At 35.0% G+C, this 16418-nt stretch overlaps 1 protein-coding gene across 3 annotated transcripts; it reads left to right on the top strand.

Annotated features, from left to right (window-relative positions):
* Positions 1–48: 48 nt before the first annotated feature.
* On the top strand, positions 49–16416 carry LOC136343341 (uncharacterized). Of its 3 annotated transcripts, XM_066290024.1 has the most exons (3): positions 11097–11150; positions 15401–15679; positions 15816–16416. In XM_066290024.1, exon 3 carries the CDS (start codon positions 15974–15976, stop codon positions 16340–16342), a length of 369 nt encoding a protein of 122 aa, XP_066146121.1. In that variant the 5' UTR covers positions 11097–11150; positions 15401–15679; positions 15816–15973; the 3' UTR covers positions 16343–16416. The 3 variants fall into 3 exon arrangements, with proteins under 3 accessions (XP_066146119.1, XP_066146121.1, XP_066146120.1); XM_066290022.1 differs by lacking the exon at positions 11097–11150 and adding an exon at positions 49–144 and having other exon boundaries at positions 15401–16416; XM_066290023.1 differs by lacking the exon at positions 11097–11150 and adding an exon at positions 14495–15330 and having other exon boundaries at positions 15401–16416.
* The last annotated feature ends 2 nt before the right edge of the window (positions 16417–16418 follow it).

Raw genomic sequence — 16418 nt, 5'->3', positions numbered from 1 at the left:
GGCTCTTTTAGATTATATAACCTAACTTTTTAATGTTTTATAATCATTTATTACATGTCCAGGCTGTTAACAGGCATGCGAATCAAAGGATTTGTAAACTAAGGACTTAGGTTGGAGTCGGTTGACAGATGATCAATAGAGAAGGTAAAACACCCTTAAGTAGTAAGTACTAAATAGCTTTTGAATTCATACCTTAAAGAACCATAAGTTTACAGGAGAATTAAGCTTAATCAATTTTCTATTCTGAAATTGGTACTGATTCTTTGGGTAGGGTATCGTTACTTATGCCTGTGAACAAAAGATCTTTTAAGTAATTTTAAGAGTACTGTAAATGCTCCATAAGATGAATAGCTAAAAGGAAGCATCAATCTATAGTGACTCATTTGTGATCTATTAACATGAATTTGTATGGCTATAAACAAAGTTTCCAGTCAAAATCTGACCCTAATGAACCCATATATCCCTATACACTGCACTTCAGTACTCTCATATGCTTATTGCAATGAAGTCAACATTTATATCTGCGGCGCGTTGCATGTAGTTACAATTAATTCAGGGACCCTGGGACTCAGCAGGTAGTAAACACAATTATTGTCCGGTATAAGTGAAATTGTGATCCAAATTGAATCTTGATTGACGGTACTTAAGCAACATTGTTGCAGATAACTGTGTTACATATTTATAATGATTATGAGAGACAATAAAGACCACAACGACATATAACACGTGGGTGTTATGTTTATTAAAATGCCACTTACACTGTTTGTTTGCAATAAATACATTTAGAACTATGTTTATTGAACTACATCCTTATATTCTATTTTCCTTCATTCTACTGAGGTCAACCATGTCTACTTTTTGAAAAAACTTCCTGTTTAGAAACTAAAATTTTTCTTCCACTGTGTCACTTTCGCCATCGCATCAAGAAAATCGGTAAATGTTTTTTTCAAAACATTTCCCTACTTATTAATTGAACTCTCTTCGGAGTCCGGTATATCACTTTTTGACCGATTCAGCCTCAAAGTGTAATAGATACGCCACTGAAGGTTCGAGTTAGCCCGCCCATGCATTTCATTGATACCATCGCTTATAAATCGAAAGAAATTAAATCTTGATGAATTGCCTTTATTCCCACTCTTTAACCGCTGCATTGTCGTCATAACGCAGAGGAAATGGGTTACAATATGCAATTTAAAACAGGCATGGAAACACGAAATTTGTCACACAAAATATTCTTTTTATTATTATACACCTTTTTTTAACTTTTACGTTAGTAAATAATTTTTAATTTTTTTAAAATCATTAATCTAGTTCTACTAAGTTTGGCTACTCCTAGGATCTTTGGTGTCGACTTGAACTTGCGGACATTCGTCGATATCGCCCATGACTCGAAATAATTACCTTTTACCTTCTCGTTAACCCTCTTGATCATTTGGCCATTGGGTTGGTTGGGCCATTACCATAATCCTTTCAAATGCTACGGTAAAATAGTTCGAGTAAAACATTTGTCCTGTGAATTCGTAATCCCACAAGCTCAGTTCACACAAAATAACTGAAACTCATAATATCGTCAAATAACGAAGATACGGAACAGATCTTAATATAGTGTGTTTTTCATGAACTAGTTTAATAGATGCAATTGTGGTATTGCGATGACTTAACAGCTTAGAACTAACTTTAACTGATAACTTGTATCTGTCTTGTATTGTTGTATCTGAAGCAGTTGAATATGGAAACCTGTTAAACCCAACATGGACATGCCGCTCAACTACGTGGAACATACCGCAGTTTCCTATAGTTGAGAAGTTAAAAACAAGTCTACCATCTCTTAAACCTCTAAAGTGCCCTTCAAACTGCATGCCCAATGCTTTAAAAGTTACTTTTTAACGGCAAAGCTGTTTATCTGTGTAACCATGTTCAATATATAGTTAGAAAAGTAATATTTGAGTTATCAAATAAGTAAATAATTTGGGTAATGTTTTGGGATATCTTTGTAATGTTTTACTCTAATTTTCTAACTTTTGACGGTTATATCGTATGTTTTTGCGTTAAAACTCTCAATTTTAATAAATTCATCCTCATTTCAATCTTGTTCTTAAGCACATTATAGTACAGTTCATGGCTCCACTTGGGAAATTGATTTACAGACCTGCTCAAGCCTCCAGGTTTCCTTAAGGACATTTTCTGTTTTAAATATTACTTTTTTCTTCAGTTGTTTTGGTATTTTTCCCATTATAGTTGTCGCCTTTGGTAGGATGGTAGGTGTCACCATTAGTTTCGGGGGAGACTTGATGGAATATCTTTACATAAACAAGTTCGTGAGAGTTTAATGTTGAACAGTCTGGATTGTGGTAGACATATTTTAAGGTTTTTAATAATTTAGTGGCTGCTGCCACCACTGGTTTTTGGGGGCGACTCGGTGGTCAAGTAATAAGGAATTTGCTGGTCTGATAATAATATTGAGATTGATTAGTGGTTGAGTTTGAGTGCAGGTAGACAAAGATCTGAAAATTCTAAAAAAGAGTTCTTTAAGTTAAAACGTCTAAAAGTAGTCTTTTGCAGAATGGAAATCAACATATATGAATAAAACACTGAAAATTATTTTAAAATGTGCGCAAAATAATCAAGTTCTTGTGACTACGCACTTAAAGTTTGTTATGTATGTAATAACTGAATTAGCTTTGTATATGATTTACTGATGTTTTGATTGTGAAAGTAAAATTGCGTATTTTACATGAAACATTTACTTCGCAGTACTTTCATGACGATTGGGTAAAGTTATAGTTTTATTACTACATTTAGAATAGGAATCAAAATCATATGGGACGCCTCTGTTTTTTCTTTTATGTTTAGTTAAGGTTACACTTATGGAAGAGAATTTCTTCTATAAGTGTAATAATAAAAATAAATAATAACAATAATCTCTTCTATAATCTGATTATAGAGAGTTTTTAGTGAGAGATCATCGTCGTAAGATATTAAATAGCAGCAAAAAAATTCAGTAAATTGTATTAAGCTCATATTCCAAATGAGTTCTCTCGCTTGAGGTTGCGATACGCTACTGTTTTTTAGTACAATTTGTTATTACACAACGGGCTTCAATTGATAGTACTTTGTGTGCAAAGTGATGTTTTACGACGCGAAGCGAGTTCGGTTAACAATCGAGTGCAGTAAAGACAAGCCTATAGTATACTTCTGGTTTATGCTTTTGCATGGAGTAGATTTTTATACCTATCGAACAAAGAATAGAGAGTTTTAGGAGAAAATGCACTTGGCATATTATGGATATTTTTGCAGTTAGTAATTTGAGGATTTATATCTCCTTCGTTTTGTAGTGAGTTTTTTCATTCGGTGTGTAGTATGCATCTATTTTTTCTTGTAGTCAATTGTCCTAACATTTTATAAGAGAGACTAGAGAGAGTTTTATGATCAAAATCCATTGCTGTTTATTTTAACAGTTAAATGTTTTGGAAATTTGTATTAAGTATCATATATTTTTTAGTGACTTCTTTAAAAGCTGAGATGCGCTCTTGTTTTTGGTTTTATATTGATTTTGTGTCGGGAATTTTAGTTCAGATTAGTTACTTACTCACAAAAGAGACTACAGAAAGCTCGAACAGCGGCTGATGATTTCTATCGTAAGGGTTGCAATACGTGGTTTATGTTTTTTTTACGAACCAAATTTATTTGTTAGTATTAATTTTAGAAGTTAAAAATTCGGGAAATCGTGTTAAGAAATGCAGATAATCCAGCATATATTTGATACTAAATTTGGCGTATGACCAACAATCTGCAATTTTTCGGTGGTTCCTGTTTTGGCGTTTTTGTGAATTTGTTTCGGGAAATGAGAAACTTAAAGGGAAAAATAGTTTTTTACTGTTTGAGCAATTTATGTTATAAGAAACAAATGCCGAATTAAATTGTGACAGATTGTGGCGAAGAAATAAATATTTAAATTCTCATTATTGGATTCTCTATTGTTTGGGTAAACACCTCTTCAGCAATGCAGAAATAATTTGTATTTATGTAGTCCGTTATTTACACCTCTAAACCTGTCAAAGTGTTCCGCCACTTACGGAAAAATTGAAAATTTTACGGTAAATTTCTCTCGACGGAGCCTGAATAAATTACAATTAGCATCACAAATGCGAATGTTTATTGTGTCAAATTGCAGAAACCTACGCGCATCGGTCTTATATGTATATATACCCGAACCATTGACACTTTCCTGCTATCTTATTAAGTGTAATAATTATGCAAAATTATGCGACCAAGTTCGGCTAAAGGCAAATCGTGTGGCAAATCTCTCCTGCTGTCTGCTGAACGCCTCTGCTCAGCAGAAACTTGAATGAAATCTGGTTTTTGTCCACCCACACGATCCCACGACCAGTCCATTGGGAGTTTATTCTCGACATAAAATAGTTTGATCGCATTTAATTCAATATCCAAGTCTAACCTCAAATCAAACGATAAATTAATAACGCCCTAGGAAAGTTTCAAGAAATTTTACTTTTCTTTGCCTCAACATAATATCATTTCAAAAAGAAAAAATACATAATACACAAAACGATAGGAACGAATTACCTCTATGTCTCAAACTTCCGCATGTAACGTTTCCTGATACAGTCGCGAATTCATGGTACCTTGGTATCCAACATTGAAAATAGGAACCCGAGTCAGAGGCGCCACTTTCCGTATTACAAACGGCGACAGATGTCCAAAGAAAAAAGACAAAAGTCTTAACACGATAATGGTAAGTAATGACGCGGCGTCTTCAAAAAAACCTTTATTAATGGGTTGTGATTTTAAAGTGCAGAAGTAGAACATGCGAGATGTGTGAGCGTGAATATGACCGCTATCGATATAATGACGCCGACATGATCTGCTTTCGAAATCGATTGTGAATTTGGTAAATGTATGATGATGAGTACGAAGCTGATACTTAAATTATTTTATAAGGTGTTAAAACTTTAGTTTTGCTTTCTCATTCTTGTGATCATTCCTCTGATGGATGGTAATTGACCATTGTCGTAGAGCAAATAATGCAGTGAAACGTGAACTCAAATCTGTTAAGAAAAATAAATTGAAAAAAATTCTGGATGGGACTTTTCACATTAGTTGTAAATTTAAAAGTGTCGCTCTGCATATTTGTAAAGAGCAAAGGAGTTAAATTGATCGCAGATAGTGGTTACGTTGTGAAGACTGATCAAAAACCTTCTGGAGCTACTACTGCGACAAAAAAAATAAGGTCAATTTATTTATAAAATGAAAAATCTTTATTTAGTCTTGCAAATAAATTTCATTGCCTTTAAAATACTCGCCGTCCGATATAATTCACTTATGCTATCGTCTCTTCCAATCCTCGGAACAGTCAGAGAAGTCTTTTTCCCAGAGGGTCTTCAATATTTTCTTCGATTTAGTTTTTATCTTCTCAATCCAGTCGAAATGATATTCACGGAGTAGACTTTTGAACTTGTTGGACAGTTAGAAGTTCAACGCTGCCAAATCAGGTGAATACGGTGTTTATGTAGTGATATGGGTTGAGTTTTTGGCAAAGTGGCCCGGAAGAATCAATACAGTGTGGGACAGTGCATTATCTTGGTGCCGAAACAAAGAATTGTCTGTCAATATTTCTAACATCTTGACTTAAACGACACTTAACGATCAAATATTATTCCTTGTTAGCAGTTTGATCTGGGCGGAAGAAATTCATAAGACACAACACCGCGATAATCCACGAAAACTGTTAACATGATCTTGATTTTTAAACAATTTTGGCGCGATTTTTTTCGATCTTGGTTTATCTTTGCACGATATTCGCTTGATTAGTCGGTTGTTCCTGGGTCGTATTGTTATATACCTTTTTATCCTCAAACCCAGCATCTGTCATATCTTATTATCCCAGACAACATGAATCTTTCCCAATAATATGGGGTTATCATAGGAATAATTTAGAGCAATTGGACTATCACCAGACTGCCCTTTCATCTATACATGAACAATTAACTGCGACCAAAGTTTCAAGTTCCCGGGTGTCTGTCCTTAACAGGGTCATTTAGATAAGTTGTCCTATACATACAGTGGTGGCCATAGAAATAGGACCACTACTGGTTCAATTTTAAATATGGAGAAAAGTTTATTGAAAGTTATTCTATCTCGTTCGAAATAGGGTTCTAAATTTCTACAAGGTTGGTAATTATGTGTGTCAATAGAAACCAGGGGAATTACCTTATACTAGAATTGTACTTCCCCTGTTTCGTTCTGACAGTCAAAACTAAGGTGGTCATAATAATAGGACCAGTGTATTAAAAGCTCGTTATTTTTTTAATAACTTTCATAATTCCTCATTCATTAGAATAGCAATTGAAAGGTAAGTCTAATTAATTATTTCGAAGCATTTTGATGCATTTTAATAATTAATATACAAACAGATGGGGCGTAAAAACCACCGTTCTTTAACTGAAAGAATTAGAATACAAACACTTAGAGATGAGGGCAATTCCCTGCGTCAAATTTCTCAAAAACTAGAAAGATCGAAAACGTTAATAATAAATGCTCTCAAACACGAAGAACAACAAGAAAATCGCGGTCGTAAGAGGAAAACAACCATTTTGATCGACCGCCGAATAAAGCGAGAATTCCAAAAAAACCCTTTTTTAAGTTCCAAAGAACTTCAAAAGGACCTAAAATTGGAAATAAGTTCCAGAACTATCCGAAGACGATTGCAGGAAGTTCATTTACATGGCCGAGTGGCTCGAAAGGTACCGTTGTTATCAAAAACAAACAAATGAAAAAGAATAAAATGTGCGAAAAATCATCTTCACTTTGAAAACGAAGATGATGACATAAAATTGTGGAAAAATGTCCTTTTTTCGTATGAAATAAAAATTAATTTGTTTGGTTCGGATGGTCGACGGTACGTGAGGCGGCCACCAAAACAGGAATTGCTTCCAAAACATACTCTAAAAACCCTTAAACATGGAGATGGTAATATAAAATTGTGGGGTTGCTTCTCTTTGTTCGGTGTTGGTCCTATTTATTGGATAAAAGGAATCCTGAACCAAGAGGAATACCTTAAAATAATGAAAAATGTTATGCTATCATATGCTTCGGAAGAAATGCCATTAATTTGGAAATATCAACAAGATAATGATCCGAAACATACGGCTAGGCGAGTGAAACAATTTTTTTAAAATGAAGCAATTTCTGTTGTGCCATGGCCTTCACAATCGCCGGATCTGAATCCCATCGAAAATCTTTGGGTACACCTTAAGGCTGCTGTAACGAGTCATCAGGTCAAAAATAAAGAAGAATTGTGGTCCGTAGTCTAACGGGAATGGGAAGCTATTCCTGTTGAGCTCTGCCAGCATTTAATAAGATCAATACCTAAAAGATTAAAGGCAGTGATTGCCCAAAAGGGAGAAGCAACGAAATATTAAACATTAGGCCATATTCAATTGCTAATTTCGTTTTTTTTTCCTTTTTTTTTGATAATGTTTTACCGGTCCTATTTTTATGACCACATATTTATTTTGTTTTTATTGTTTTATTGAAGACTTTTATTTATTTTTCGTTAAATTATATTTTTGTATATTGTTTTCTTTATTATTAAATATATTCTAGTTTTTTTTTTGTTCTAATTTTTTATCTCTTTACTGATAAAAATAAAAAATTGAAATTTTTGAAGTGGTCCTATTTTTATGGTCACCGCTGTATATAAGTAGTTTTCATCCCAAAAATAATTATTATGATTTTTTCTTCAGATAGAGTGCATAGTGCTAAAAACTCTTAAATTCCTTCAAACAAATAGTCCATAGTAAAAGTATAGAACCTTAGTAATAAAATAAAGAGTTGTTAGTGAGTTAACGAGTCGTCTCAATCCTGATAAATCTACGTCGTGGTGTCGACCACATATAAAATACCGGCTGGTGTCATAATAGTATGCATAGATTGAAGTCTCATTTCTTGTAATGCGTTGCATGACGTCCTGGTAGTCAAAAATCACTGTTTGATAGATTTCAATCTGACGCTTTTTTCCCAAAAATTAACTGTTTTTGATACTAATCGAAATTTAACGCGTATGAGACACGCAACATCTTTTAAAATGATTAGAGTTGATCCAAATGAAATGTTCATAGCATCAGCAAGGTCTTTAATTGTGAATCGACGATTTTGGAGTAACGTATCTTTGATTTCCTCGACGTAGCTTTCATCGGTAAATGTTGATCGCCCGAGGCGCTGTTAGTCATGAATTCCTTTTCTGCTTTATTTCAAGTTTTTGTACCACTTTTTAAAGAAACATTTCTTATGAAATAACCGTATCACCACAGGCCTTTTTTAACATCCTCAACGCTTCTGCGGCAGAATATTCATTCTGTAAACAAAATTTAATGGGAATTCTGTGTTCAACAAAATCAGGCATAGTAAAAATAGAAAAACTCATTTTTGTAAGTTTACAAAAATACGTGTAGCTCTGCAGCAATTGAATATATTGACATAAAACTTTGCATGATGTCACGGACAGTGTTAATTATCTATCTATCTATTATATGTATATCTATAAAAAAGTTGATGATTTTATAGTCGAAGTTTACATTAAAAATGTACCTTATTTTTTTCGCACAGTAGTATATCTTTTTACGGTATTATGAGTTTGAATAATTGCTCAACTATTTTAACCGTTACCCAACATTGTGCACAATCATTACCTCTGATGAATGAGGCCTTCTTTGTTGAGTCACTTATAATCAAATAAAAGTCACTAACACTATTTTGTGATTCCATGATGGCGGCATTCAATAGACTCGACAGTTGACCAAATGTTGGGTTTTCTCCTAAATACTTGTCCGTGCAACAAGCCGACTCCAAAATTGTCCCTGAGGAATGTAACATCAGACTCGAAGAGGAGTATGAGTGATTAGTTTCTATTCAATTCTAGTTAGTTGTTTCGTGCTCTAATTATTTACTACAATTTCAACTTTCTACGGTCTTTCCTGTCCTACTTGCTCCAAACGGTTGGTTTTTTGATCCTGCAGTAGCTCATTTCTTTGGATCCAGCGTCTTTCTGATTTTACCCTTTACGCATCCGTCTTTCTGGCTTTCGCATCTCTTACCTTTCCTTCTCTCTCCTCCGGGGTCGGTTATCTATACTTCGAGAAAGAGACATCCAAGAATCTCCACGTTGAGATGTAGATGGGATTTCAACCCCCCGGTCTCTCATACTAGACATAGTCGTGTCTAGTATTCAGGAGTTATTGTTAAGACGCAATTCGTGAATAATCCAAATTGTAGTGTCTATGTAAATTACATTAAAACCATAAATTTCGAAAGTGTACGTGATGGTATGAGATTTAATTTCCTATAACACAAATGCGTAGTCTCTTCACAAACTTTGCATATAAACATTCGCAAATAGTTTTTGCCATGTGAACGAATGGCATTTTAATTAAAAATGGCCCCGTGGTAATTTTTTTAGAAATGAACAACATTACGAAGTTTACATCTTTTTTAAGTGGATTGGGTATAATTAAAAAATGTTTATTTAGAGCAATGGGGGATGTAGGTGTCTTCCAATTTCCGTTCATTTATTATTATTTATTGACACTATTTAATTGCGTCACATTTTACACATATGCAATGAAAAACGAAACCTTTTGATATGCAAATCAAGTGAAACAAAACGAAACTAACGTGTGAACCTACCAATAATTGAATAAAATTGCAATAAAATATGAGATTTGTGGCCGTGTTGTTTGGTTTCTTTGATTATACCGGCATATTAAGTTAATAATCAAAGGGGAAATTTATGACTCTAGCTACTTGCAATTTTGTGGCATAAACATCTCGTTATTATGATTAACTTATTAGTTATGTATCATTTATAAACTAAATAAGTACTTCAAGATACCACCGAGAACAAGTTGTGACTGTGTATAAATAACTAAACCAGACAAAACAAAAATGGAAAAAGGCATAAATCACGAACTATGGTATTGCTATCGTCGGTTTTAGGTATAAGAAAGCGCCGAGAATTCCATTCCATTCGAGAAATATTTCATAGACAACGAGACAGAATCCTTTATTAGTTTTGTCGGTTTTATCCATCCTTACAGGGTGCACTGTAAATGTAATAGAAATATTTAATCACAAATCGCTGTGATTACAAGGAAAATTACGCAACTAATCAGCAAATTAATGACAAGCCAACTACAGTATTACAACGTTGATTTAGAACGAATTTCAATTTCAAATGTTTTCTCAGAATGCACCCTGTATAAGAGAGCCAAAGACCGGCGCCTTAGTGAAATATTGCATTTATTAAACGTACTGTCTGCGATGCTGTACTCCTGCATAATGCACGAATTTATTACATAAGGTGTTGTGCGGAATAGAAACCAGATTACATATAGCACATTGGTGTAGCACCTAGACTGTAATTTCACGAAAATGGAAAAAAAATCGATAAGCCGTCAGCAAAGCTCAACATATATACGAAGAAGGACCAAGAGATCAGGCGAGGACTGGCAGCATTTGCGGACATCCAACCTTACGGGATGATTTGTTGCCTGGTGATAGAGTGGGTTAACTCAGCGCATCGGGATCTCAGAGTCTCCTGGGAGAAAAGACAATCAGCAGGAAACGTATCTGGTCTCCCCACTTTGCGGCATCAATCGTTTCAGGAACCCCTCCTTACAGTGGACAGCGAGCTCCTTTTATTTGGAGGGAGTCTATTCCGGAACTTATGACCCCCTTCTATCTACCACATCTATTCCCCACACCTCCAAGAGATGCGATAGAGAGGCCGTCTGCAACTGATTGAAAATTACCAACGAAAAGCACTTATTCTGAGGTTTTAAGCTTCAACGGTCTTCGGGACCCGCTGAGACCTTTCATCTTCTGCTAGTTTGCCTATTGACCAGACTAAAGTCCTTACCGATAAAGTTCAATAGTAGACTTCACAAAAAGTTAAAAGGGATGTAACTAATCTAACAGAAATAAATGCATTAATTGCTTTCCCTTCACAAGTTGAATTAACTTTCTCGGAGGAGAATCCGGAGTATTCGACTGTTCAAGTGCTTCGTACTTTACTGACTTCAATGTTGAAAATCCAGCAGAGGCTGTTGTCGAATGAATTTGTGAAGAAAACTGCGGTGAGTATTAATTAGTTCAGCAGATTCATTAAGTTAGCTGAAAAATATTAACTATATGTCTATATATAATATGTAAGTGAAACAATCTCCAAGGGTATATTTTTAGTTAAGATAATTGCTTAATTAACGTATTTATGAAGATGTTAGATGGTATCCCATTAGAAGACATTCAACGACCTTCAGCACTGCAGGATGCATTGTCTGAGGCGCATAAGGCGAAAGTATTCGTTTGTTATATTCAAATTCGTTGTTTTTTTTTCTCCAATAATTAAACAGGCTTAATTGACATACCGGCGCCAATGTAAAATATAAATAATTCCCTATCCTTACATTACAATGACACCACTCAAGAAATTTATTTGTTATTGTTAACCTATTCGGAGAATCTCCGAACGGGGTGTACCCGTGAAATCTTTTAGCGCCGGATCTAAGGTGTTGAATAAAGCCAATTAAAGTCTACCTGCCAGCCATTCTGACACTTTTTCAGATTTGATTAATTAAGGTTTACCCACCGCGGTGGTCGCTTGATTAAGGTGATTTTGTATGCGCCGATGTTACGATTTATCATATTTAATTTGTTTCATTGCGTGGTGCCTTTTCGGAAGAGGTTTGCATTCAAATTGTGGACAGCAGACAGGACCATTAAATATCGCAACAACTCTTTAGGTAACTTTTAAGATGGGTATGATTTGTACATGTTTATATATACGAGGATAGTCTCAGAAGTACCCGACTTAACACGTAAGGAAAAAACATTTTTGGAAAATATTATGTTATTTCTCAACATAGTCTCTTCTGCGATTGACGCACTCTTCCCAGCGATATTCTATGACTTCTCTAAATCCTGTTTATAGTAGGTAGCTTCGCATGTTTCAAACTAGGCGTCAACCTCGGATTCCACATCTTCGTTCTTGGCAAATCTCTTTTCAACGAACCATTACTTTAAGTTTGAAAATAGAAAATAATCTGAGGGGGCTAAATCTGGCGAATAAGGTGGGTGAGTGAAAAGTTCGAAACCTAGGTGATTGATTTTGGCCATCGCGATGATGTAACTGTAGACTGGTGCGTTCTCTTTATGAAACAATACTTTTTTATGTCAAATGTCGTTTTTTCCTAATTTCTTCGCTCAAACGCTGCATTAATTTTTAACAATATTCTCCGTTTATTGTTTTTCTTTTAGAGTGAGTAAAAATGATTCCACTCTTTTTGCTTTTTTTAGAGTTGACCCTCCTCTTGAGTCCATTGTTTTCACTGCTTTTTCGTATCACGCGTAAGATGATAGATCCATGTTTCCTCGACGGTTGTGAATCTATGCAAAATGTGACTTCATTGCCGCAAAATTTTGTCAAAGACTTCCTTGAAACATCCTCTCGGCACTGATTTTGTTCGTCTTGTGCATACTTTTTTCATATCCAATTGTTCGCTGAAAATGAGATGTACAGTACTTTTTGAAATGTCTATGATGTGTGTTTACGCGCGTAATTTTAGCCAACGGTCTTCCTATAGAGTATAGTGGATTTTCACAATAACATCCATGGTAGTCAGGTCTGGAATGTCATTGTATTGATCACTGCAGAATTCGTCTTGGCAGCTCGTATGATCGTGTTAGAACTCTGCCATCCAATATTTTACAGTTGTCAATGAAGGATCAGATTCCCCTAGAGTAAAATCTAACTGAGCTTGATGCTGGATCGACTAAGACCTTTCAAATGAAAAAACTGAACCGTGTATCGATGACCAATTGTTTTCATGTTCACAAATTCTCTTAAGGCGTTCCAGACTGAAAACAGCTCCAAAACAAACACAAATCAACGTAGCAGCTTCGTACGTTAGTCATAAGATTTTTAAGGTTAAGTCTTTGTAATATAGGCAACTTGTTAACAACAAAATCGCCATCTATATATCAGGTCGGGTACTTCTGGGACTATCCTCGTACTTCAGTGGTGATAGATAATAAAACCTTCGAGGAATGATTATTATATGTTGAGTTTCCAAAGCTGTACATACATATGTATTATTCTGTCATCGATTTATGGTCCTCGATATACGTCTGTCGATTTTGGTTGTTTTAACTATTCCTATATTAGCTCGAGAACTTGAGACCTTTTTTTAGAAATACACCGTATTCTCCTCTACTCATGGAAAGTCGAAAATCCATTGACATTTTTTATTTTCACGCATCAATTTCTTGCATTGCTGTCTTAATGTTAATTTGTCCAAGACACGAAATGTTTTTTATAAAAGGCCATAGCGAATATAACATGATTTCATCATATGATATTGGTTTCAATGTAGCAATCACCAATGTACAGCGTGGCTCAACAGTATGTAAGCGATGGATGGAAAAAAACGGTTGTAACTAGAAAAAAACTCTATGCAGAGATTAATTATTGTAGTTTTCTACATGCTACATTCAGAACATATATTCGATGATTCAGGGTGTTTCAAAACCACGATATCGCATTCAAATTAAATTTCTGTATATAAAAATTTGTGAGGAAGAAAAATACTGGCAGATGATGACCAGTTAATAATAATAATAGAGGTGAAGAAAAGGAGGTCGAACTGTCCAATTATAGTTAATATTATTATTAATGTTATTTCAATTTCACATGTTATTCTAGAAATCGTCGCAAACGATGGGCATATTTCAATGGAGGGGTACCGTAAAAAAGGGAAATTAATAGATTTCAAACAGCTGATGTTGATTTGAGATAAATTTGGTGCGAGTATGACAAAAAATGTAAATAAACGCATTTATAGTAATAAAAACCTCGGACATATAAAAAACTGAACACTAAAATATACCACTTACAATGATCAGCAATGCTGAAAATAAAATTAAAAAACGGCCGGTTTTATTATGTACAGTAATCAAACACTTACCGAAAATATTACAGTTTGGCCATGCATCCTGTATTTTAATTTGGATAAAATCTTAAACATTTTTACTAACAAGCGTCAGGTTTGGGACTCTCTATATATTTGAGAATTTTAGAAAAATATTTTTAGAAGCAAAAGGATAGCTGAACTGGCAATACAGGAAGTCATTCTAGATTAAAATAAATCTACGCTTACAGGCGCCAAAAGGCGTTTCATCAGCATTCGAATGATACAAGAAAATTAGCGGGTAATGAATTAATTACAGCCCACACGGCTTAATAGCTTCATATATCTTCAATTTGTATCAGACTTCGTTGAATTTGAATGGGAAATAGCGCCGAAGAAAGTCCTTCCTGACTACATTAGACTCGACTAGACGTCTTATTTTTGCCATTGAATAAAATGAGTGTTATTCTCAATTACGTGTAGGCTACATGAAACTCCCGTGATTAGCAATTAGTGCAATTTGTGGTCCCAACACAAAAAACCTTACCAGTTTCAGTCTCAAGTGCTACCTTTCGTGTTGGTGCAGCCTGCAATCGTCTCGACTCCCGCCCATAAGCGTCTCGCTTTCGTCTGTTAAATCTTTTGTCGAAGTACCATTTATTACGCTTTTGTCGAAGTACCATTTATTACGCAGAGACGCATATGCATAATCGCAGAACCAAAAACGTACCGTCGCCTATTACTTATGGTTTATCTTGATCAAGTACCATTCACCTCGGCGCCTGGTCTGGCCCGGCTCGTGTAACATAAAAATAAGTGACCTTTTAGTACATCCATATCTTCTTGCATCTGACATAACTCGAACTTAATGATTTTTTTATTACCTGTGCGCGTATCATTGTTCGCTAAGACTATTCTTCGAAGAATATCGGTGAATGGCGGTTTATAGAGAAGGCGAAGTGCATATGCGCTGCTTTGAATGGCAGAAACAGCCATTGAACTTAAATCCTTGTTTTTTGACTCTCTACCGTTTTGAGCTATTCAGATATACATACTTATTGCACTTTTCAAGTAGTAAAAATAAATTCTTACTAGCCAAAATACGCGTATGCTCATAGATCTTTAAGGTTGCTTAATGGGGACTTACTAGTTCAGATCGTTTTGTGCATTGTGTCGTACTACGTGAGGAAAAAATAAGGTGAATTTTTAATTTAAACTTCGCGAGAACTATAAAATCGTGAAATTGTTTTTTTTTGTAAGTGGATAGTACTGTCTGTGATATCCATGCAAAGTTTCATGTTAAAATATTCAATTGCTGCAGAACTACACGTATTTTTGTAAACATACAAAAGTGAGTTTTTCTATTTTTACTATGCCTGATTTTGTTAAGCAAAGAAGTTTGCATTAAGTTTTGTTTTCAGAATGGAGATTTTTCTGCTGCGGAAGCATTGAGTATGTTATAGAAAGGTTTTGGTGATACGGCTATGTCGCAAAAAATGTTTACAAGTGATGGAAAGACTTTAAAGAAGGTCGAAAAGGAGTTCATGACGAAGAGTTCCTTAGGCGATCATCAACGTGTAACGATGAAAGCTACGTTATGAAATCAAAGATTCGATATCCCAGAATTGTCGACTGGCAATTAGAGACCTTGCTGATACTACGGGGATTTCATTTGAATCAATCCTAACCATTTAAAAAAGGTGTGTTGTTTCCGCAAATGCGTCAAATCTCGATTAGTTCTACAAATACTCAATTTTTTTGGAAAAAAGTTTCGGTTTGAAATCTGTCAAACAATGATTTTTGACTACCAGGACGTCATGCAACGTACCATTACAGGAGATGCGACTTGGATCTATGAATAAAATCTGTAAACAACCAACCAATAACGGGAATATCGTGCAAGGATGAACCAAGATCAAAAAAACCGCGCTACAATCGTTAAAAAATCAAAGTCATGTTAACAGATTTCTTCGATTATCGCGGTGTTGTGCAGTATGAATGTTTTCCGCCGACAAACTGTTAACAAGGAATATTATGTGTGTGTTATGCGACGTTTGAGTGAAGCTATTTACGTCAAGATGCCACAAATACGGGCAGATAATTCGTGGTTTTGGTACCAAGATAATACACTGCCCCACACGGCACTGGTTTTTCGAGAGCATTTTGCCAAAAACTCGACCCATATCGCTCCACAACCACCGTATTGGTCTGATTTACCACCGTTGGACTTCTATTTGTCCAAAAACTTCAAAAGACCACTTCGTGGACACAATTTCAACTGGATTGAAAAGATAAAAGCTAAATCGAAGAAAGCATTGAAGGTCTTCTCGGAAAAAGACTTCTCTGACTGTTTCGGAGATTAGAAGAAACGATAGCATAAGTGCATTGTGTCGGAAATTTATGTTAATGAATAAAGATTTTTCATTTTATAAATAAATT

The sequence above is a fragment of the Euwallacea fornicatus genome, chromosome 14 (genome assembly GCF_040115645.1).
Source record: "Euwallacea fornicatus isolate EFF26 chromosome 14, ASM4011564v1, whole genome shotgun sequence".
NCBI lineage: Eukaryota > Metazoa > Arthropoda > Insecta > Coleoptera > Curculionidae > Euwallacea > Euwallacea fornicatus.
This window is presented reverse-complemented; position numbering and strand designations above follow the sequence as displayed.